We start from the raw sequence: 23,070 nt of genomic DNA on the forward strand, positions 1-23,070 counted from the left end.
GCACCATACCCTACCCCCGCCGCAGGCTGGCCAACAGATGGAGACTGGGACCACTTAGAGACCCCCTCCTACACCGGGCTGCAGGTTTCAACCCCCACCTCTGCAGCACACGTTTGGGGACAGTGACTTCGCTGAAACCACAGGTCCAATAACACAGCGCTTCTACGTCTGGGAGGCTGGGCAGCATGGTGCCATGCATGGGGACCATCCGGGCAGTCGGTCCTCGACTGCCTGGGTGCACCCTCCTGAAACTGCCCCACTGGCCGCTTGAGGGCTGTGGGTGGCCCGTGCTAAGTCCCCCTCCAAAAGCTCCTCACCAGCAGTGAAGACGGGGCCTGCAAACAGCTAACTGCTGCAAACGGCTAACTTCCAGACTGGGCACGGGGCTGACTCCTCCCAGTGCTGATCCCCACCACTCACTCCTGCTCCAGGGCCATCCTGGAGCCTCCGGGAAACGACCAGACCAGTGGTGAAGTCCCTCCCCCAGATAAGGAACAAAGACAAAGACACAGTACCAGCCAGACTGGCCCCCTCCTGCCTCTTCTCCTAAGGAGGAAAGCAAGATGGGAAGTGGGGGGCCCAGCAGGTGGCAGCCGGTCAGTCCCCCTCTTGAACTTGACAGGCTCTGCAGCTATCTGAGGCTGTCCCCTTGGAGCCTACCAGGAAGCCTGCTTGGAAGAGGATGGTACACAGGCTTTTGCACACACACACAAACATACACACACACCCCTTTCAGATCATGCCTCTTGGCCTGAGGCTAATGAGCCCTGGGGGTTAGACTAGAACCCTGCACACCCTGAAATCCAGAGAACAGACAATGGGGAAGGAGGCGGGGAGGCTGGAGGGAGACAGGTTTCCCCCTCACATCTCTGAAGCCCTCCTCCTTTCATTCCACGCCCACGCTGAGCTCACGGCTTCCAGGCTTAGTGCCTAGGGTCAGAATCCTGCCCCTGCCACTTACTGGCAAGTCTGTGCAACTTAGTGCCTTGGTTGTTCCATCTGTTAAATGGACGGCGGGTGATCGTGATCCCAAACAGACACCATGCGTGCACACTGCTCAGTGCAGAGCCTCCCACCAAGTGCAGCCTCATATGAGATGTTATTTAAACTCTCAGGGTCCAGCTGTGGGCTTATTTCTTCCGTGAAGCTCTCCTCCACGTCTTCTGGCCCAAAGCACTTTCACCTACCTCTGGTCTCTAAGCACCCCTGCCCTTCACTGACCATGGGGGCTTCTGAGCTGCCTGGGCCTGGTTCTCGCCCCTCCACGGCTCCCCCGGCCTCCAGAGACACTTGTAATGATCTCCCCATGAACTCAGAACCGTCCTTCTCCAATCCCCGTGGGCTCTTGCACACAACGGCGCCCAGGAAAGAACACGGCCCAGGTTCAAATCTGGGCTGCACTCTCGCTGGTTGCATGTATTTTCAAGGACTCTACTTCTCTGAGCTCCAGAGTTAATCACTCAGTCCAACTCTTTCTGATCCCACGGACTATAGCCCGCCAGGCTCCTCTGTCCATGAGATTCTCCAGGCAAAAATACTGGAGTGGGTTGCCATTCCCTTCTCCAGGGGATCTACCCAACCCAGGGATCGAACCGGGTCTCCCGCACTGTGGGCAGATTCGTTACCGCCTGAGCCACGAGGGAAGCCTTCTGAGCCTGGCACGTAGTCAAGAGAGCTGGTCAAAGTGAGCTCAAATGAGGGAGTCATGTCTGCAGTCAGTAGGTGCTCTGGACTCTGGGACCCATCCCCGCCTGGCTGAGTTGGTGGCCCGCATGGAGACGGGGGCGCGAGCCCAGGGACCTCCACGAAGCACGGAACCGTGCCGGCTGAGCTGGGTCAGCACTGGCTTGGCTCTGAATCATGATGACGAGCAGATACCCAGATGTGCGAGGACATCTGGCAGCCTCGAGAGGGAAGGACGGGGCGGAGGCCTAGTAGGAAAAGGGGGCCTGGGGAGGAAACAGAAACTGCCTCGTGGTTTCCAGACAGGACAGGGACCACAGGCGGCTGCCTCAGCTCTGGCAGGCCACCGCAACCAGGAAATTAGCTGCTGGGGGTGGAGGGGGGCGGTGTTGGCAGGAGGGACAGGGACTCCCCACGCCCTCCCCTAGCTCACGGTAAATGGTCATTGTGTTTGGTTTCCGGCAGTGGCCTTCTCTCCTGCCAGGACCCTGGCTTTCCTGCACTAGCCAGAAGCTTCCCCTTTGATATCTAAACAGCAGCCGCGGCCTGGAGGCCAGTGCTGGGGCCAGAAGGGAGAGGCGAGAGGGGGCAAAGGCAGGCAGACCCCCGGGCAGGGGCAGGCCTCAGATCTGTACTCTCCCTCGGTTCCTTGGGGATACAGATGGATGGGGGAGGGAGGGAGGGAGGAGAAGCAGCCTGGCGGCCTGCCCCTGTGAGTGCGCCGGCCGGACCCTCCAGCACACAAAGCCGGAGGAGCTGCCAGACATAATGAAAGTCAGATGAGCGCTGGGCTGGTGTCAGGGCTCCCGCCCCCACCCTCCCAGGGGTCTCAGTCCAGCTGCCAATGAAGACCAGAGCTGTGGGTGGATGAGGGTCGGGGAAGAGGCCTGGCCCTTCCACCCGCCAAGCTCACCAATAAAGGGTCTCCCAGGCCTGCCGTCCTCCCACCAAAAGCTCCCTCCCCACTCTCCCACACTGGACAAGATCCGCTTTATCCTCCCATAACTACGCATCCAGACCCTGTCTAGGCACTGGGGTCACACAGAGAGAGGCCCAAGACTCAGGCTGGCAATTACAGCTCACCGGGGCCTAAAGTAATGACGTGGGGGATACCAGCATGGGGGATCAGGACCTCCACTGAGCCCTCTGACCCAGGAACAGCCTCCCTCCGTTTACGCCCCAGCCCCGGATTCTGCTACCTTGGCCCCAGGCAGGGGGTCAGAGTCAGGTGCACAGTCAGGTGGGAGGAGGGAGAGGGCACTGCTCCCCATGACCCACTGGCCCCCTCCTCCCAACACTGCACCAGAAACAGGAGTCCAGCCCTCACTGAGGTCCCGAGAGGCACACCCCCCTGCTGAATCCTACCTGACCTTCACAAATTCAGGGTGGAAGCGCATTTTCTAATCAAGCAGAAGGGAGTCACCCCTCCATCTGAGAGGCCCTTGCCCCATCCTCCCCGCCTGGACACCTGGCCCACAGGTTGGGGGCCTGTCTCCCTCCCCCTCCCCCCACCCTTTTGACCAGCTCTGAACATCAGAGTCCACTTCTGCCCTCCAAGGGGGCTGCCTGGAAGGCCACTGTGGTCCCGGCCACCCCTGAGGATTCCCGGAGGCCTCCGCCCTAATCACTAGTGCACCACCTGCGTTTCGAAGCCAAACCGCCTAAGCAGGCCCCCTAGCTGGCCACAGGGATGAAGTACGGCCCAGCCCTGCGGCCGGGAAAGGCAGACTCAGAACAGACGAGACCGCCCGCGGGAACAGGTCCGCCGGGTTGCAGGGGCAGCGGAGCGGGCAGGAACTGGGACGGAGAGAAGGGTCCCAGGGCCGGATCTGGTCCCGAAATGGTTTTGCCCGCCGGGCGGCCGCCCCTACGCCCACCTGGCTGCCCTGGGAGTGGGCGCAAGGACGGGAGTTTCTGCGGAAGGACTCTCCCCCCGCGCAACTCCTGGGCTGGGGGGTGGTGACCACCACCACCATCGCCACCGCCACTCGTGGTGGGCGATCCGCTAAGCGCGCTGCGTCCCCACCCACTCCTCGCTCGGCCGAGCGCCGGGCCGGCGAGGCTCACCCACCTCCAGGCGCGGCAGGTCAGGGTCGAGCTGCGTGAAGCTGTGCAGCACCACCGGGCAGCTGTCGGGGCCGCCCACCTCCAGGCGCACGGCGTCCCACAGGCTGCGGCTCCGCCTGGAGCCCGGAAACAGCGACTCGGCGCCGCCCGCAGGCCCGGCCGCCTCGGCCCACATGCGCTGCACCATGGGCGGCTTGAAGTGGCGCGGGCGGCCGGCCGGGCCGCGGGACCCGGGGCGGCGCGGGCGCGGGGCCGGCCCGGCGCGCAGCGGGGGCGGCGGCGGCAGGCCGCGCGGCTCGGCGCTGCCTGCGCTCTGAGCGCGCCAGCCGGCCCCGCGGAGGTCAGGCCGGGGGCGTGGCTGGCCTCCGGGGGCGTGGCCTGCGGCGTTGAGGGGCGGGGCTGGAGACGTCGGAGGGGCGGGGCTGGAGACGCTAGAGGGGCGTGTGCGCGCGCGCGTCCCCGCCGCGTGTTGCTGGCTGTGTCTTAGGGAAGAGCACGTGTGTGTGCGTGTGTGTGTGTGTGCGTGTGTGTGTGTGTGTGTGTGTGGCGGGCGCGGGCGCTGTGCACGGGTTGTATAGGTGTGTGGGGGTACGCGTTGACATGCGGCCAAGCAGTGGGTGTCCCTCTGCGACAGACTCCAGTTAAGCCCCTCACTAGCTCTGTGACCTAAGACAAATTGCTTAACTTCTCTGAGCTTCGGGTTCTTCAGGAAGATCACAGCTGATAATCGCTGTATGGCACACTCTCAGCCAGGTGCCTGTACCTGGCTATGTGCTCCTGAGTCCTGGAGTCAGGACCGGGTCCTCCCTGCACCCCTGTATTTGGCCGTCCTGAGGGTCAGGATTATGACCAACCTAGACAGCATATTAAAAAGCAGAGACATTACTTTGCCAACAAAGGTCCGTCTAGTCAAAGCTATGGTTTTTCCAGTAGTCATGTATGGATGTGAGAGTTGGACCATAAAGAAAGCTGAGCACCAAAGAATTATTTTGCACTGTGATGTTACAGAAGACCCTTGAGAGTCCCTTGGACATCAAGGAGATCCAATCAGTCCATCCTAAAGGAAATCAGTCCTGAACATTCATTGGAAGGACTGATGTTGAAGCTGAAACTCCAATACTTTCGCCACCTGATTGTAAGAACTGACTCACGTGAAAAGGCCCTGATGCTGGGAGAGGTTGAAGGCGGAAGAAGAAGGGGCCGACAGAGGATGAGATGGTTGGATGACATCACCGAAGCAATGGACATGAGTTTGAGTAAACTCCAGGAGTTGATGATGGACAGAGAGGCCTGGCGTGCTGCAGTCCATGGGGTCGCAAAGAGTCGGACACAGCTGAGCAACTGAAGTGAACTGACGGGTCAGGGTCTGGTGCTGGGGGAAGGGCCTCTGCCGGGGCTATCTCAGCTGTAAGGCTACCTGGAAGAGGTACCAGCAGAAAGGAGATGGAGGAGGGGCAGTCAGGGGAGTAAGGGGGAAGAGTCCACACTCAGCATGACCAGCTTGGGGGTCCACATTCAAGAGTGAAGGGTCACGAGGGACTCAGGCCAGCCACGCACCTGCCACTAGCCTGGCTGGCTAGGACCCCTGGAAGCTTGAGTACTCGGGGTCTCCAGGTAGCCTGCCCTTGAGGATGCTGAGGGCTGGCTGGGGAGCCTCAGCTGCTCTTTCTAGAAACCAGTGAGAACGTTCCTCCCTCACACCAACACACTGCCCAGGCCTGCCCCGCCTGGCCTCAGCTCTCAGCCCTCTCAGCGGTTGGCGGTCGCTGTCAGCAGCCCTGGCAATGCCACCCACCTCTCCAGAACTGGTTCCGTACCCCTGGGCCTCAGTTTCCCATCTGCAAAACGAGGGGGTGGGTCCGGACTGCTCAGCCCATAAGCATATATGGCTCACCCACCCTGAGCCCCGCACAGGTATCCATGGACAGCGGGCCCCACCCGCTCCCTCTGACCTGTGTGCCCACCAGATGTGCAGCGCACATCTGCAGCAGGTGCATGGTCCTCCCTCAGGCACAAGGAAGGCTTTGACAAAGACCCACGGAAGACAGCCTGAGGACTTCTATTATAGGCATTAAAAACCTTCATGCCATGAAAAAGTATGCATATATGCATAACCGAATCCCTTTGCTGTACACTTGAGAAGTTAAGATAACATTGTAAATCAACTCTGCTTCAATAAAATAAAATTTTAGAAAACACTCATGCCCTTAGATATGACAACCTCACTCTTAGGAAGTAACCTTAAGAAAGCATTCAGAGTGGGGATGTGGATTTCCATGTACTGCTCTGGATGTATACTGTTCTGCCAAAGGAATTACAGGCCACAGGGCCTCAGACAGTAAAGAATCCTCCTGCATTGCCGGAGTCGTAGGAGACATTGATTCCTGGGTTGGGAGGATCCCCTGGAGAAGGGAACGGCAACCCACTCCAGTATTCTTACCTGGAGAATTTCAGGGACAGAGGAGCCCAGTGGGCTACAGTCCATGAGGTCGCAACATGACTTAGAAACTAACACTTGCACTTTCAAAGGAACTCACTCTGTGCAGGCTCACTGACAAGACCCCGTGTGCCATGACCCACCACAGGAGGACCGTCACACAGGGAGTTGCTGTCCAGTTGCTCAGCCGTGTCCGACTCTTTGCAACCTCATGGACTGCAGCACGCCAGGCTTCCTTGTCCTTCACCGTCGCCCAGAGGGAGATGCTCAGCTATGAAAGTGAAAGTGAAGTCGCTCAGTCTCTTTGTGACCCCATGGACTATAGCCTGCCAGGCTCCTCCGTCCATGGGATTTTCCAGGCAAGGATACTGCAATAGGTTGCCATTTCCTTCTCCAGGGGACCTTCCTGACCCAGGGATTGAACCGGGGTCTCCCACACTGCAGGCAGACTCTTTACCGTCTGAGCCACCAGGGAAGCCCGCAAGTCAGAAACCCAGGCTACAGCACGTGCTTTCAGAAGCTGACATTACACGTGTGCGTATGACTACAGGGACCCACTTTGCCAAAGTAATGGTGGTTATCTCTGGGCAGTGCTACACATTTCTTAAGTCTCAGAATTTGCTAATTTTTCTAAAATATTTTAGTAATCACACATACATAATAATAAACACTGGGTTTTGTTTGTTTGCTGATTTTGTTTTTAAAGCAGGATTTGGCTTGGAGCAGAGATCCCAAGAAGGCTGTCTAGGAAGCCCCAGGGGAGGGTGAGACGGGTAGGACATGTCTGTTCAGAGAGGAATGAGGCTCTCCAAGAGAAGTGAGGGGTGACCTCTAGGCCGGACACTGCCTCGGGCTAGAAGCTTCTCTCTGAGTCAGTGTCTCAGAGCCTGGGGAACTAAGCACCTGACTTCACTCACTTTATCTCTTCTGGGTTCCTTTTATCTCTTCTCTCCCAGGGAGGGGCCTGGCAAGCAAGCTTCTGCCCACTTTCCAGCTGGGAAAGAGGCCCACAGAGGCCGAGTGCCTTCTGAGTGCACCAGGCTCACCACCTCTCTGACCCTGAAGGTCAAGGGGACTGGGGTAGGGGGCCCAAGCCGAGTGGAGAGGCGAGGACAGGGTGCTCCATCACCACACGCACAGCAGCACAGCTGGCGGGGCTGCCTCCCATCCAGCTGCCCAAATGTCATCTGCTCCGGGCAGGGGGGTGGTTTCCTCTGGTTGGTGTCTGTCTGATTAGCATCTGTCCCCCTCCCTGCCTGTTTGCCCCTGCTTTGGGGGTCTCCTCCTGGGTCCTGAGAAGCTTGCTCACTGCTCCAGCTGCCTGCACACACACACACACACACACACACACACACACACACTCCTAGTTCCCAGGGGTGCAGTGTAGTACAGAACCCAGCACTGAAATGCCTGGGTTTGCAGCCCAACTCCACTCCTTTCTTACTGTGTGGCCCTCCCTTCTGGCCAATGCCCACCCCCAACCACCCTGCCCCGCTCAAGTCACCGTATTTCCAAGGCACAGCTTTCTCCCGTTTAGCAAAGGGACAGCACAGGCAAAGCGCCTTAATGGGGGCTGAGAAGGGACTTCCCTGGTGGTCCAGTGGCTAAAACTCTAAAACTCTGTGCTCCCGATGCAGGGGGCACAGGTTCGATCCCTGATCGCAGACCTGCCACAACTAAGACCAATGTGGCCAAATAAATAAATATTTTAAAAACCAAACCAAACCAGGCACTGAGAATCACCGGGCACCTCGCACGTGCAAGGCCCTCTCCCCAGCCCTCAAGCACCTTGTCTCATGATGTTCCCTCAAAGCTTCCAGGGAGACATCTTCCCAAGGGCAGGGCAGCCCTAAAGAGAGGGAACCGGCACTGCAGGTACCGCAGGGAAGACCACAGAGCCACCCAGGAAAGTGCTCTTGCTGAAAACCTAAGCTGAATCCAGCCAGGCCTCTGCGCGCAGAGACCACTGGGGGAATGACAGGGCGCAGAAGAACACGTTAAACACACACGAGGACGCACCCCGCAAATTCCAGACTCTGGGAATCTTCGCAGGACAGACCACCCAGTTCCTTCAACAAATACATTTCAGGGGGAAACGCAAGGGGGAAAATGTAGATTAAAATAAACGTGTGACATGCAACCAAATGCAACATGTGGATTCTGGGCTGGGATTCGAACAGGGCAACTGTTTAAAAAAACAAAACACACACACACACCCAAAAACAACCTAAGGAACAACTGGGATGATTTGAACACTACTGGGTATCTGTTTGAGCAAACTCTGGGAGATAGTGAAGGACAGGGAAGCCTGGCACGCTGCTGTCCACGGGGTCGCAAAGAGTCGGACACGACTGAGTGAGTAAACAGCAACTGGCTCTCTGATGATAGCTGACATCGTTTTTTGGATGTGATCATGGGATTTTGCTTACTATTAGAGTAACCTATTGAAGCATTGACGGCCGGAGCCGTGTGCCTGAGGTCTGGTCAACGTGGTCCGTGGTGGGGAAAGAGGGTCCACAGAGAAGCAGCAAGAGCGGCCCCGCAGGGGGATGAGGAGAGCTGCGTGTCTTTACGCCATTTTCTCCACTTTTGTGTTCTAGGGAATTTTTCATAACAGACGTTAAGAAAGAAAAAGGACACAGTTTGTTTCGTTTCATCCTCTAATGCTGCTGAGGCTCCATCAGCCCTGAAGGGAGGGCAGCAATCCCCAGACCTGGAGCCCACCGCAGTGACCCCCACCTGCTTCACCACTTCCCACGTGCCTGTGGCTCTCAGAGCATCCAGACAACACAATGGCCCGATGCAGTGGGCAGAATCGGAATCACGAGGCTCAGATGGGGCTCGTGACCTCAGGTCAGTCTGAAATCGAAGCTCTGCTGACCTAGGCCCTTGGAGGGTCTGCTGGGAGGGAGACACGAAGCTGTGTATAAAATGCAGGGTTATATGAATGGGGGTCGCTCCCTGCTTTCCTGCTCCTGCTCACAGCTCATCCCATCCTAGCCGTCCCAGGTTTCCAACCTTTCCCTGGGGAGGGGGGGTGCACCCGTCCCTCCCTGGAGATCACAAGGAGCCCTGGATAACATCGCTGTACAGACCGCTCCTGTAATCAGGATGCTCCCCGCACAGGAAGCCTAAAAGACAGGTTTTGAGCTGACAGCCAGGAAGAGAACCAGGCCAAACCTAGCCCACATGTGTTTTGGTTGGCATGCAAAGTGTTTTTCAATTTTTGAGCCAACAGTAAAAGGTCAGGTGACTTCATATAAAAGTCCCCATTTCTGGCTGCTCCCGTAACTTGGGACAATCCAGCCACACTGGGTCTGTGTCCCCATGTGACAGGAGGCTGGCTGGGAGCTGACGGACACTTGTCCTTTGCAGCCGGGCCTTGTGCCCATGGGTTTGCCCCAGACCCCACTGGGCCTCCCATCACTCCCTGGCTCACAGGCCCCTCAGTAGCCACCTTCACTTTAAGAGAAAGGTGTGCTCAGGCCAAACCTCTGGGACCCCTTTCCCTTCCTGCTATTATCCAATCACTGGTGCCCAGACATACAGCAGCCAGAGTGGTCTTGACCCTTTAAAGCTCGCACCCCCCCCACCCCCCCAACCTCTGCCTTCAGACAGAAGACCAACTGCTTGGTGCGAGCTCAGCTGGTATCTCTGGGGTCCTCTCTCACGATGCCCAGGGAGGCTCACACAGAAAGGCTGCAGTCCCCAGAGCTTCAAGCCATCCTCTCTCTGCCTGGCCCAAGCTTCCCACTTTTAATCCACCCCTTTGCTTGGCACAAGGTCCCAGGGAATGGGGTTTGGGCCTCGGGTGCCACTCCAGGTACCTGGTGGCTCAGAGCAAGAACTGGCTAAAGGCCACATCCAGGTGACAAGGGTCTTGGCCATCACCTCCTCCAACTTCGGTCACGGTGCCGAGGGAGCTGGTGACCCAGTGAGGGACAGGAGTCAGGGACCCAGGCTCAGTTTGAGCAAGCTTCGGGAGTTGGTGATGGACAGGGAGGCCTGGTGTGCTGCAGTCCATGGCGTCACAGAGAGTCAGACATGACTGTGCGACTGAACTGAACTGACCCAGACTCAGGTCAGGCCTTGCTGGAAAACCTTTCATCTCTCACTGAGTGGGTGGAGGTCACCTGGTCTGTCTTTTCTGATCTATATTTAGAATCTGGGGAGTTCACGGATGGGGCGTGGCCTGGCCAGGCTCCTTAATCGTTTCCCTGACCTGATGTCACCATTCCTGGCTGCCTGGGTCCTGGGGTGGCCCTCTGTGGGCAGGTGAGCACACACCTTGGCAGGAGGTGATGCACCTGGGCTGAGTGTGGGAGCTGTTGGCACAGCGGGCCACCTCCTCCGCCTCTGGTTCCTGGGAACTTCCAGGGACGGCCTCCTCCTCGGGGCAACAAGGAGTCCCCAGGGGCTGGAGGCCAAGCTCAGAGATGGTCAGGAGGCAGGACATGAAGCTTCCAAACAACCAGGAGACCATCCGGGGTGGAGGGGTTTGACATCATTACCCCAAATCTCTGACCTCACAGGGCCTTGCTGTCCCAGCGTGAGCAGGACAAGATGAGTCAATGCCCGGATCTGTGGCAACGGCCCAGGACTTGGATTCCAGCATTCTGGACCAGCCATGAGTTGGCTCCCCATCCTCCCCTGGAGAGGGGTGGGTACGGCCCCCCGACTCTGACTTTCAGGATGCTGGGGGTGGGGGGCACTCAAGATGAGCATACATGACGTCCAGGGTCTTACAGAGTAAGACCAAGGACCACTCTGCTAACTGTCCTCCACTCCCAGAGCACTCAGGGCCCAACACCCCTAAAGGCCACCTGTTCAACAGGTGCTGGGCGCAAGGTGGGGGTGCAGGAGGGGAGGGAGGAAGAGAAACAGAAGGGGGAGGGACTCCCGTGGTTAAGACTCCTGGATCCCAATGCAGGGGGCACGGGTTTGACCCCTGGTCGGGGAACTAAGATCCTGCATGCCGCATGGGGTGGCAGGGAAAAGGAGAGGACATAAACAGGAGGAAACGGCCACTGAGACTTGCAACTGAGCCCAACACATGAGAACAGAGAGAGATCAGAGAGGCAGGGTCTCGTCCCTTGAAAAGCCCACACTGACCGGCAGACTGCTGCACCCAGGGCGGAGGAGGGGGCCTGCAGGTTTGGGAAACTCTCTTAAAATGCAGAGCCCAGGTCTGTATTCGGGTCCCTGCTCTGCACCTTCCTAGCTTCAGTTCCCTCTCCCAGAGCCTCAGCTTCTCCATCAGGAGGATGGAGATAATAGCAAGAATAGCAATACCACCACCACTTGGCTCTCAGGGGAGCAGAGATAAAACAGCACACAGGAGCTTTGTGATCTGAGAAGGATCACTCGAACAGGGGCCGCGAAGACAGTCCCCAGCCACGCCGCCCCGCCCAGGCGGGAGCAGGGGGCCAGGCGGCCAGCCGGGCGGGCATACACGGGTACCAGTGGCAAGCAAGCCTCCTCCCCAGCCCGCCCCCCACCCAGCCGCTTCACTCACATCCATATTGGGAGATGGAGCCTCTCCAGGCAATTTCCAGCCAAACTCCTTCAACCAGTTCTGATGGGAGGGGAGGAAGTCGAGGGCGCCGGCCACAACCTAGAAGCACCTGTCGCCCTGGAAACTCACCTCAGTGGCGGGTGCCGGCAGAGGTGTCTTCGGCCAAGATGTGGGGCTCTGGAGGGCAGCGTGGCGGGCGATGGCCCACCTCCTGGCAGTCACCACAGAGACACAGGCGAGGAACACCCAGCCCTTCCTGCCCCTGGGCTCGGCGGGCCTGGCTTGCCGGGCCATCACAGGGAGGCAGGTGGGCCTGGGATGGGCTCCCGGGGAGGCCCTCTGCCAGTCTGCCTGCCCGTCCGCTGGCCCCAGTGGAGTTAGGCTCCCGAGTACCTAGGCCTGGCGTTACCCGCGTGGCTGTCATACCTGCTCCTGTGACAAGCAGGGCCAGGAATTCCTGCTCCTACCAGGCTGAGGGCCAGCCAAGGGCGGGTGGACTGTCCCAAGCCCGGCCAGTAGTTCCAGCTCAGATCTGCTGTCTTGCGGGGAGGGCCCAGCTGTGTCCCCAACACCCTGAGGCCCTGTCCTCACTCCCCCTGCTTGGGAGAAAAAAATCACCACCCAGGGACAAGTCACAGAGATCAAGACAGCTCAGCCAGTGCAGCCACCAGCCAGGAGTGAGTCCAGCTGGGTGCTGTGGGGCACAGGAGACCTGCCTGAACCCCTCTGTTTCCTCTTAAGCCACTGTCTCATTTTGGAAGCCTTCCCCATCACTCAACCCTCAGAACTCCTCCACGTCTGCCACCTAGACATGGGATTTAATTTTAAATGGCCGGGACCAACCTAGGGTTAGCAACTGTTTATTTTGCCAAGTAGGGTAGTTAAAAAAAAACCAAAAAACTGTCACCATCATCATTATCATCATTTCAGAAAAGAGCCCCCAAAAGTAACTAAGAGGGCATATGATCAAAAAAGAACAGGCAGTCACTAAATGGATATATTTGGCTTTAGGCAAACTCATGACCTTGTCTCCATTTCTCTCATTTTGCCACAGACCAGACACTGAAACCGATGAGTTGAGTCCAACATACCCATTTGACAAATGGAAAAACTGAGGCCGCAGGGAGCAGGGACTTGCCCAAGATGTCACAGGGAGAGTCCGGGTCCTGTGTCTGTGCACACCTCTGCAGAGCCCACATATGTACCTTCCCTGCCTCAGCGTTCAGAGCCCAGATCCCCACAGCTAAAGATACCAGTGTGGCCCAAAGGCTGGGCTGCCTCCTTACCCTTCTCGGGCCCTGGTGGGCGGCCGGCTGGGCACACAGGATCGCGGGGGCCGAGAGGAGAGGGGGGTGGACCGGGGCTCCGGAGCCAGCCCACAGGCACATCAGGCCCCCAGTTCCTGGAGGAGAGGCAGGGGCCCAGACTGCCTGCCTGGCGCCAAGCCCTGCCTCTCCAAGCTAGCTAGCATTTCACATCCTCTTCCGGTGGCTTTGGGGGCGCAGGGGACCCAGCAGAGGAAGCCGCTCAGAGCCGGGGAACCGAGACCTAGTTCCTGCCCCCATCTGACACTGCTTTCCTCTGGGACAGGCACGTTCCTCTTCTCTCTGAGCCTCACTGTTTCTGATCCGTTATGGGAGGGGGTGTGGTATACAGAGGTTTTCAAATTACAGTTTCACATACCCCAACCACACCGTTGGAGCAGGAGAATTTCCTTCATGGAAGGACGCTCTGGACGGGGGAGCTCTGCAGCGGGGGTTCTCTAGGGCAGAGGTCCCCAACTTTTTGGTACAAGGGACCGATTTCATGGAAGACAGTTTGTCCACGGACTGGGGGTGAGGGGTATGGTTTGGGGATGATTCAAGCATGTTACATTTACTGTGCACTTTATTTCTAACCTGAGGCCGCCGCTGATCTGACAGGAGGTGCTAGTCCACAGCCCGGAGGCTGGGGACCCCTGCTCTAGGGGATGTGGGTGGGCATCTGGAGGTGGGTGGGCTGAGGGGCAGGGGGTTCCAGGTAGGCCCTGAGGCTGCAGCCTTCCTGCCCCCCACCGACACCCTTCCTCATGCCTGCACCCAGTACGTGTCTCCCACACTAAAACTCCTCCAAAGGCTTCTGTCCAACCCACAAAAGAATTCAGAGTCCTCGCTGTCCCCACCTCCAGACTCCTCTGAGTCAGCCCCAAGCTCCCTTGGGCCCCCTGCTCCTTCTCCCCAGCCACCTTGGCCCTTCTGCTCACAGACACTTAATCTGGACCTTTGAGAAACAGCAGAGGTGACTGGGCTCTCTGTTAGCAGCTCTGGGACTCTGGGCCAGCGACTTAGCGGCCTTGGTTTCCTCATCTGTCAAATGAGCACAAGGACACTGCCGGATTCGACAAGAACTCAGCACAGGCCTGGTTTCTGGGTGACACTCTGGTCGTTTCCCATGGTCATGCGCCTGCCCCGGGGCCTGGCACTCAACACACACTCCGTGGATGTTGGCGGAGATTAGCCCTGCACCGGGGGTGCCACGGCCTGGCTCTGCCTCCAAGAGCAAGCTCCAGAGGACACTCTGAGGCCTGTTGGGTGCTCAGCATGCAGCCCTACGACCGGGTCCCAGGGGATAACTTGGAAACGTTTGCCTAAAAGCAGCAAGCAAGCACTGGGCACCGCAAGGCAGCCCTGGTCCCACAGAGGTGAGGCCAAGAGGGCTGGCAGACATGGTCTGATCTACCTTCCTGAGGACAGGCTGGCACAGCAGGGCTCCCCTGAGTGCTCAGTCTTGTTGGGGAGAAGCCCCGGGCAGGCCCCAGCAGGACCTGGGTGAGGTGGGGGACAGCCCTGGGTGGGGGGCGGGGCCCTGGGAGGACCCCACCCTTGGCCTCTCTCTGCCATGTTGCCAGTTGACTGGTCGTATGACCTTGGGCATCCCTTGATGTGGTTTGCCTGCCCTGGACGTGGACCAGTGAGCTCTCCCCAGCCTTTGGAACAGTGGGTGAAAAAGGAGACCCGGGCCCAGTGCCCGTGGCAGGGATCAGTGGGCAGTGTGGGGAACAACAAGCCTTTCCAATTGTGTGGACACATTTGGGGGTGAGGGGGAGAGCGTCCAGAGGCCCTTGAGGAAGCGAGGGTGGGGTTACAGGAACCAACAGGGAACAGGTTGCCCAGTGAGGTGTGCCTGTGTGTTCATGCCTTAGATTCGACAGGCATTTATTGAGCGTTTTCCCTGGTATCAAGCTCCGTGCCAATTGGCACGTCTACCGCCCATGGCTCCTGAGCGCTCTTCTCCAATGACCCCAACCTTCTGCACAGGTCAACCTGGCCTCGGAGCCATTTAGGCCATTCCTCTGCGAGCTAGGCCAGGCCCAGGCAGGGCTGCCGCAGAGCAGTGGGCCCCGAGCCGCTCGGAAGGCCGAGGGCCTGAGTCACAGGCTAGGGGGCAGGACAGGACCAGCTGCAGGCAAGAAAGGCCGGAGCCCCGAAGAGGCGGGGCCTGGTGCAGGGCGGGGCGTGGGGCGGGGCCCGCCCACCCCGCCTCCCACCCGCGTCGCAGGACGGCAGAGGCGCCTTTGTTCCCCGCCGGCCTTGTGTCACCACATGGCCCATCCCATCACTGTCACAGCCTGGAACGGAGACCGGACATGGAGGGCCAGGGCTCTGGGGCTGGGACGGTTAGGGGTGCTCCACTTGCAACACCGGCCGCCCGCCCAACACTTTTCTCCACCTCCATCCCCGTGCCCCTACAGTGCATGGAGCTCCGGGTGGGCGCGGCTTCGGGGGACATTCACACCAGCCCTGAGATGCTAACCTGCCTCCCACACTTGTCCCAGGACACCATGGGCACGTGACTTGCCGTTAGCGCTCTGCCCACGATGCAGGTGGCCCCAGAATAAGGCACGTGGCCAGCCACACACGGAGCTCAGACAGACAAAACCCCATGGGTGGACACGCGTGTACGCACAGACGTGAGCGCTGAATTCTGCTCTTGTGGGGGCGCAGGGATTCCAGGGTGGAGGGAGAGGGTCCTGCTGGCTCCTGCATCTGGGCATCCCCGCCAGGCTCAGGGCAGGGGTGGGGGCGGGGTGCAGGCCCCGGTGTGAAACGCACTGTTTATAAACACTGCTGGGCTGTCGCTAGGCGCTGTGACTCAGAGCCAGAGTGGTGACTCCTCTTCAGGCTGTTTGCTCAGCACAACATCCTGTCCAGGAAGCAGCCAGCAGAGGCCCAGGGCCAGGTTTTCACTCCTCTTTCCTGCAGGCTCCTGACTTGACTCCGGGTCCTGCTGGGGGTTGGGGGCAGCCCCGGTTCTCCTCCCTCTCGTTTCTGGGAACCCGAGGCACATCATCAAGTCACTCAACAGGCAGTCACCACCGGCCTGGCTCTGCAAGGTAGGGGTGACGCTGCAGACATGCACGCCACTGACTCAGCCCCCCAAACCGGGAAAGGGGCTGTGGTCCGGGGTGGGGGTTCCCTCCAAGGCAAACGCCCACATTTAGAAGCCTTGCAGGCAGAAGCAGCTACTGACGTCCCCCCAGTCCCAGCCCAAACCCCAGAACCCAGCTTGGCCCTGTCCCTGGTGCTCCTCAGTGGGACAAAGCACCTTTGCACTCAGCGTTTGTGAAACAGATGAAGCCACTGTAATTGTACTCTGTTGTAAAACTGAGACAGTTGAGGCCCAGAGAAGGCAAACAAGTTGCCTGAGACTACACAGTGGGTCAGTGCCATGCCCAGGGCTATGCCTGGGCCTGTCAGGTCCCCAGGGCAGCCTGCTTTCCTCTGTTCAGTTCTGGGTTAAAGTGGATTTGTTCCTGGCAGCACAAGTCCAGCTTGGCGCTGCTGGGTCCCTGTCAGCAGGGAGGATGGCTGGTCCCTTGTATGACGTCCAGCTTCATGTCCTTCTCTGCCTCCCCCACATCCAACTTCTAAGCCGGAGTCAGGGGTCCACCCCATCTCCCCCTCATCTCTGCTGTTCACTGATGTGCCAGTGTGGGTATCGTTTAACAGTCACAATGTATGAGGCAGGTTTGCAGGTGAGCAGCTTGGGGCCAGAAGCTCAGAGACAGCTGCAGACTCACCCAAAGCCACACAGCAGGCTGGCTTTTGAGGCTGGTGTTCCCAAACTGCTCCCAGCTTTTTCTAAGAGCTGAGGATGATTCTGCTCTTATTTCCACCGGCACGGGTTCCTCTTTAGAGGAGGACCATCAGGGGCCAGAGCCTCAGAGTGACTTGTATGAAAGGTCACATGCCTTAACGGGGAGGCTCTGTCCCCTCTTCCAGGCTGGGGAGAAGTAAGGGCCTGTCAGAACGGCAGAGCCCTAGGAAGAAAGGCAGAGGAAAGTGAAAGTCGCTCAGTCCGACTCTGGGACTCCATGAACTACACAGTCCATGGGATTCTCCAGGCCAGAATATTGGAGTGAGCAGCCTATCCCTTCAGCGGATCTTCCTGACCCAGGAATTGAACCGGGGTCTCCCGTTTCCTGTATTGCAGGCGGATTCTTTACCAGCTGAGCCACCAGGACCGCAGAGGGGGCGGTGCTTATTTTGGCAGCTGATGCTTGGCCCCGCCCCAGGCGGGACAGTAACCCCAAGGTCGGCTGCTCTGATTACTGATTCACCCGCCCCGCAGGGCTCCCCTGCTCCGGCTGCCCATCCGCTGGCCCACTGAGTCACACAGGTTGCCAAGAAGCCAAGAATCTGAGAATCCGGGCCTTGCCCCAGCCGCTCCCACTGGCTTCGTGCCCAGCAGGATCTAGCTGGGGCTCTTCGCTAGTGGCTCAGACGGTAAAGAACCCATCTGCCAATGCAGGAGACTGGGGTTTAATCCCGGGCTTGGGAAGATCCCCTGGAGAAGGGAATGGCAACGCACTCCAGTATTCTTGCCTGGAGAATCCCATGGGCAGAGGAGCCTGAAGGTTAACGTCCATGGGGTTGCAGAGTCGGACACAACCTAGTGACTGAACAACGATGGGACTGGAGAGCTGCAACTCTGAATAAGGAGGAGCTAAGAAAGTAACATTAATAAAATGTCAATAAAAGAACCATCCACTGTGGGATTGGTTTGTGTCCCCCAACTCAGTTGGGCTCTAGCTCAATCTGCCCCGTTCGCCCCTCATGCCCAAGTGGCTGGAATGATGCCTGGCCCAGTCGATCGGTAGATGGATGACTATGTCACTCACACACGCATGCACACACCATCACAGGAGCACAAAAGATACTGGTGTTCTGAGCATTTTTTAGTTCTTTCCTCTCTTAAAAATTGGAATGGGAGTGAGCTCCTTGAGAGCAGGGAGTCTGTTCCCCTGACATATCGATGCCTAGAACGGTCCCCTGGCACACTGTGGGCTCTCAACAAACACTCCCTGGTCCAGGTGGCTCCTCCAGCTTCCAAGTTCCAGGACTTGAAAATATTCAACAGTTTGGGGCCACCTACTTTGTTCTGGGAAGATGACCAGGAAAGCTTCCTGGAGGAGGCAGCAAGGCAGGAGAGGCACATGATGGACGGTAAAGCAGAAGGGCAAGTCCCTGTCTGCCAACCTGTTACTAAAATGTTTTCCAGAGAACACAGCTGGGAGCGGAGATGGGAGGCAGGGCCGGTCAGAGGAGTCAGAGCAGCAGGTCAGCCAGGTTTTCCGGGAAACAGGGGCCTGGAGGTTCCCAGAAGCCCGCCTGCCTGGGGATATCAGTTGGGGGAGGTGGGCAGTCAGTTCAGCTCTGGTTCAATCCGGAGATTTTTTTCCTCGTTCCTGAATTCCCTGCTCAGTAATGATTCTTGGGGAATGGAACTCTGCTCACCGGCTACAAAGAGTTTGCTTTACAGTGGTCTGGCCATGAAGAAGCCCCTTCCCGAAGGGAAGCCAAGCCTGTGGGGCAGGAAGCTGAGCCCCACAGTCAAGCCCCTGTGCCCAGCTCAGCCTGGTCACTTGGGAGCTTCAGGGCCAGGGGAGGCAGGACAAACGGGCTCTTGTGGTGAGAAGGCTGCCCGCCGTGCCAGGGACACTGCGTGCCCGGTGCCACCACCCACCCCGCCGCCCGCCTGCGGGGGGCCAGGGCTGCCCTTTCAGAGGGGACCTCTTAAGCTGTCCCGGCCTCTGGAAAGGACCTGGAGCTCCAGATGGCTGCCAGGTGGTGGTGGGGGGTGCCCGTTGCCCTCTTCCCCACACTTCTTCTCCAGCAATGGAGTTCCTGCCGGCTGTGGGGGTGGCAGGGTGAAGACGCCTTGGGTTTCCAGGTTCTGGGGCTGAGCTGCACAGCCTCTGTCCCACCCTCCTGCCACCCACTGTCCCTCTGCCCAGCCCTGGACTTTGCTCCTTCCCTGGTATCTCCCACAGAAGGCAAGACGCCAGGGCCTTCCCTCTCGACCTCCGCCTGCTCATACCTGGGACTGGCGAGAGGGCATCAAGGCACCAGGTGGCCTCCCCTGCCGGGGGACTCTCCACGAGCTGGACAGGTCTCCGTGCGACTGCCGGGCGAGAGCACACCAGCATGTGCCAGGTGTGTGCCAAGCACCTTAGAGCCCTGTGAGCTGGTAAGCTCGCCTGCCCGTTTAAAGATGAGAGGCCGGGGGGTCTGGCATGAACACTCAGGCCTCCTCACGGCCAAGGCTCGGGCCTGGTGCTTTGAACAAGCAAGATGCCTGCATGCGTGTGCACACGCTTTCTCAATGCACGCTCTCCCTTCCCCCGGCACCTGTCATGTGTCTGCACATGTCCTTTCACACATGTGCTTGCTCAGCTACCACCGGGTTGACATATGGTCACATATTCACTCAGAGGCCGGGGAGGCTCCCAAGGTATACAAGTGTAAGACGGCACACCCAGGCCCAGGACCCTCGCCCTACTGGCAGACGCCACCACCTTGTGCCCCCAGGCCTGGAAAGCACACTTCCTCAGGGACGCTCCAAGCCCACTCCTGGCAGGGTGAGTGAGAGGGGAAGGAGGCCTGACCCTGTGCAGGGATTTCCTGGACCCAATGGGCTGCGGAGGAAACTGCTCTTGAAATCCTGGAGCACTGCCATCATCTGCTGCCAGTCCAGCCCTTCCACACCCGGCACTGCCCACCTGCCAGCTCCCGAGCCAGCCAGGACCTCAGGCCAGGTGGACTGCCTCGCCCTTGAACTTCAACTCCCAGTAACTAGAAGATCAAAGGGCAACCTCCTGGTCAGTATACCTTATGATAGGGTGGGGTGGTGGAGTGCTGGAGGTCAGAGGCCTGGAACACCAGCCTCAGGGAGGAAGGCCATCTCACCATATGGCCTGGGCAACTGTCTCAACTTCTCGGGCCCCCTGTTTCCCCACAGGGGTGAATTCAAGTTGGGGCCCTGCCTCCAGCTCCTCGAGGGCAGTCATGGCTTGTCCACACAGCCAATGGACCACCTGGCCACCTGCCTTCCTGGAGGGGAAAAGACATCTCCTGCCACCTATGGGCTTCCCAGGTGGTGCTAGCGGTAAAGAACCCACCTGCCAATGCAGGAGACATAAGAGATGCGGGTTCGATCCCTGGGTTGGGAAGATCTCCTGGATGAAGAAATGGCAACCCACTCCAGTATTCTTGCCTGGGGAATCCCATGGACAGAGGAGTTGGTGGGCTACAGTCCCCAAGTTCGCAAAGAGTCGAACTCGACGGAAGTGAGTGAACACGTACATGCACGGCGCCTGTATGGGGCTTGCTTGTGCCTGGGCCAGAGGCTTCACACACTCTGACCTCCAGGAGTCCACAAGGTGAGACTGCCAAGACACCTAAGAGTGCAGGGACCCACCTGCCTGGATGCTGCAAACCCTAGCCAGTCTCCCTGGTTCTTGCCTCCTCTTGGAGGACGCAGCAAGGCAGGAGAGGCGCATGAGGGATGGTAAAAGCAGAAGGGCAAGGCCCCGTCTGCCAACCTGTCCCTAAAATGCTTTCCAGAGAACGCAGCTGGGAGCGGAGATGGGAGGCAGGGCCGGTCAGGGGAGTTGGAGCAGCGGGTCAGCCAGGTTTTCCGGGAAACAGGGGCCTGGAGGTTCCTAGAAGCCCGCCTGCCTGGGGACGTTGCTCAGGGAAGGCAGCCTTCCAGGGCCTGAGTTTCCCCAACCCAGACTTCTCTCTCCCTTCTGACCTCTAGACAGCCTCACCTCCCAATGCCCGGGGGAGTCAGGGCCTCCCTGATAGATGGCGAGGGGGATGGTCCGGGCTGGGCTCCCCCACCCTTTGCCACAGCCCAGACAGATGGGAGTGGACCCCAGCAAGAATCTCTCTGGAATGGAGTCAGGCGCAGGCAGCCCTGGGGCTTAAAGAGCGTCCTCTGCCCCTCCCCTCCACCACATTCTCACTCTCCCAGTTCTGAGCTGGACAGTTACTGGGAAAGGGCCTCCTGGGACAAGACCGGTGATCAGGGGAGACTCCCAAGAGGGGAGGAGGTGGATGGCGGGGGTTGGGGGGGGTAGTTCTTGGGCTCAGGGCCACTCACTAGCCAGAGGACTGCCCCTCCCCATCCCAGCTCCGAACAGTCAGGTGGGCACATCTGGACTGACTGGTGGTACCAGAAGAGGCCCGGTGCCTTCTCCAAGCCAACCGGTTCTGGATCCCCAAGCCAGAAAGTGGGGGAGGATCTGGGGTGCCCCCAGACCCCGGGGTGGGACCCTCCGCCTCTTACCCTGAGGGGGCAGTGGGGCAGGGTGAGTAGGAGAGCCCAGCGGCTTCAATCCGGTAAACGGCGCTCCCGCCCGGGGGCAAAACCCAGGAGGTGGGCAGCGTCCCCTGTGGTTCCCTCCTGCCCCTCCTCCCGGGCCGCCCGCTGGGCCGTGGCTCACCTCATCCGCCCGCGCGCCCGGCGGCGGGACCACCAGCATGAACCCGGGCAGAGGAGCGCCGCCCGCTCTCGCCGCCAGGCCGGCCGCGCCCCCGCGCCCCGCTCCGGGCACAGCCGCCGGCGCCCCGGGACCCGGGCCATTGTCTGCGCCGCCCTCGCCCCGCCCCCTCCTCCCGCGGCGCTCCACAGGGCCGGGGGTGGGGCTGGGCAGTCAAGGCCAGGACGGTCAGGACCCCCTACCCCGCGCATAGCCCGCACGCCCAGCACATTACCGGGTACCACCGGAGCCTCCCCCAACTCCGGCGGTGGGCACGCCCCCTCTGCCTTTGACAGATGCGGCCAGGGGGGCACAGATGGTGACGGCTAGAGGTCACTTAGAGAGTGCATGGACCTGCTCAGACTAGGATGCTGGCTCCCTGCGGGCACCCAGAAACCCCTGTGTGTATGGGGGTGGGGGGCGGTCACCAGCAGTCCCATCCCTCACTGCCCTCCCCAGAGAATGTCTGAGCGGCTCACACCCTGCCCAGCTCCCAAATCCAACCCCTGGGTGGCCTGGCCCCAACCAGGCTCCCTCCATTCCAACACGGCCTTCTGTCCTGGGGTCAGGGGCTCCATCCTGGCCAGACACGGCCCTTATCCATGGGCTTGGCTCCGTTGGACATAGGATCAGCTCTTACAAAGTAAAGCGTCCCATGGGAGGCCCACAGGGCCGGATTGTCTTCCCTCCCCACGGCACCCCCGTGTCCTCACACCAGGGGTTAGTGCCGGTTCCAGGCCACTCGAGGCTAAGCCCTGAGCTGGGGTACAGACACAGGTGTCCATCTCCAAAGCCAGTGGCCTTCCCCACAAGGCCGCCTGCCTCCCCTTGAGCATGGAGATGGATGCAGGTGGGCAGAGGAAGAAGAAACGGTGGCTGGCCTGGTCCTGGCCCCTCACCCTCCCACCCCAGGGCCCCATAAGTGGCACAATTGACGCACTGAATGGTGAACACAGAGATACAAGGGTAGATGGGGCTACAGATGGGGAAACTGAGGCTAGCAAGAAGGGGCATGCCAGGGTCACACAGCCAGTCTCAAAACTGGCCCAGAACCGAAATCCCCTATTCCAGAGGCTCCACCTACTGCCCCCCTCCATCCACAGCCTGCCTGGCCATCCTGCTCCAGGCTAGCTTGCTCATGGTTTCAGGTTGCAAGGGGTACAAAGCATAAGGCGCCGTGCTCTCCCCAGCTCTGGCTGATGCCTGGCTCCATCCACTGTGCCCTCTGACCCTGCATTTTATGACATTCTGCTACCATCAGCTGTCACGCAGGTCTCCAGGAAATGGACGTTGCTGGGGGCCAGGCCTGATGCCAGATGGCTGGCTGGCAGGCTGGGGTGATGGGGAGTGGAGAAGGCTAGGGCTTCCCTCAAGAAAGCTCAGAGGGTGAAGCTGCTGGGTGGAAGTAGAGGGTGGTGTGGGTCAGCCACAAAGAGTAGCTAAGGTGCACACACAGGCCATGGGAAAGCCCCGGCCCTGAGCCTTCCTGCAGGCAAGTATTTTGGGGACCTGCAGTTGCCAAGCGACTGCTCCAGGTTGCCATGGGAACTCTTTCTCCCGGGG

At 59.4% G+C, this 23,070-nt stretch overlaps 1 protein-coding gene across 4 annotated transcripts in view; it reads right to left on the minus strand.

The window, feature by feature from the left end:
* The window catches only part of RALGDS (ral guanine nucleotide dissociation stimulator), a 41,713-nt gene extending 20,159 nt beyond the window's left edge, over nucleotides 1-21,554 (minus strand). For 2 of the 4 annotated variants that reach the window (XM_018056054.1, XM_018056053.1), the window contains exon 1: nucleotides 3,755-3,976. In XM_018056054.1, the coding sequence (XP_017911543.1) occupies nucleotides 3,755-3,937 (183 nt within the window). In that variant the 5' untranslated portion in view covers nucleotides 3,938-3,976. Of the gene's footprint in view, nucleotides 1-3,754; nucleotides 3,978-21,471 lie in introns of those variants that run through there. The other 2 variants (XM_018056055.1, XM_018056051.1) reach the window with 2 other exon arrangements.

Source organism: Capra hircus, chromosome 11 (assembly GCF_001704415.2).
Source record: "Capra hircus breed San Clemente chromosome 11, ASM170441v1, whole genome shotgun sequence".
NCBI classification, from domain to species: Eukaryota; Metazoa; Chordata; class Mammalia; order Artiodactyla; family Bovidae; genus Capra; species Capra hircus.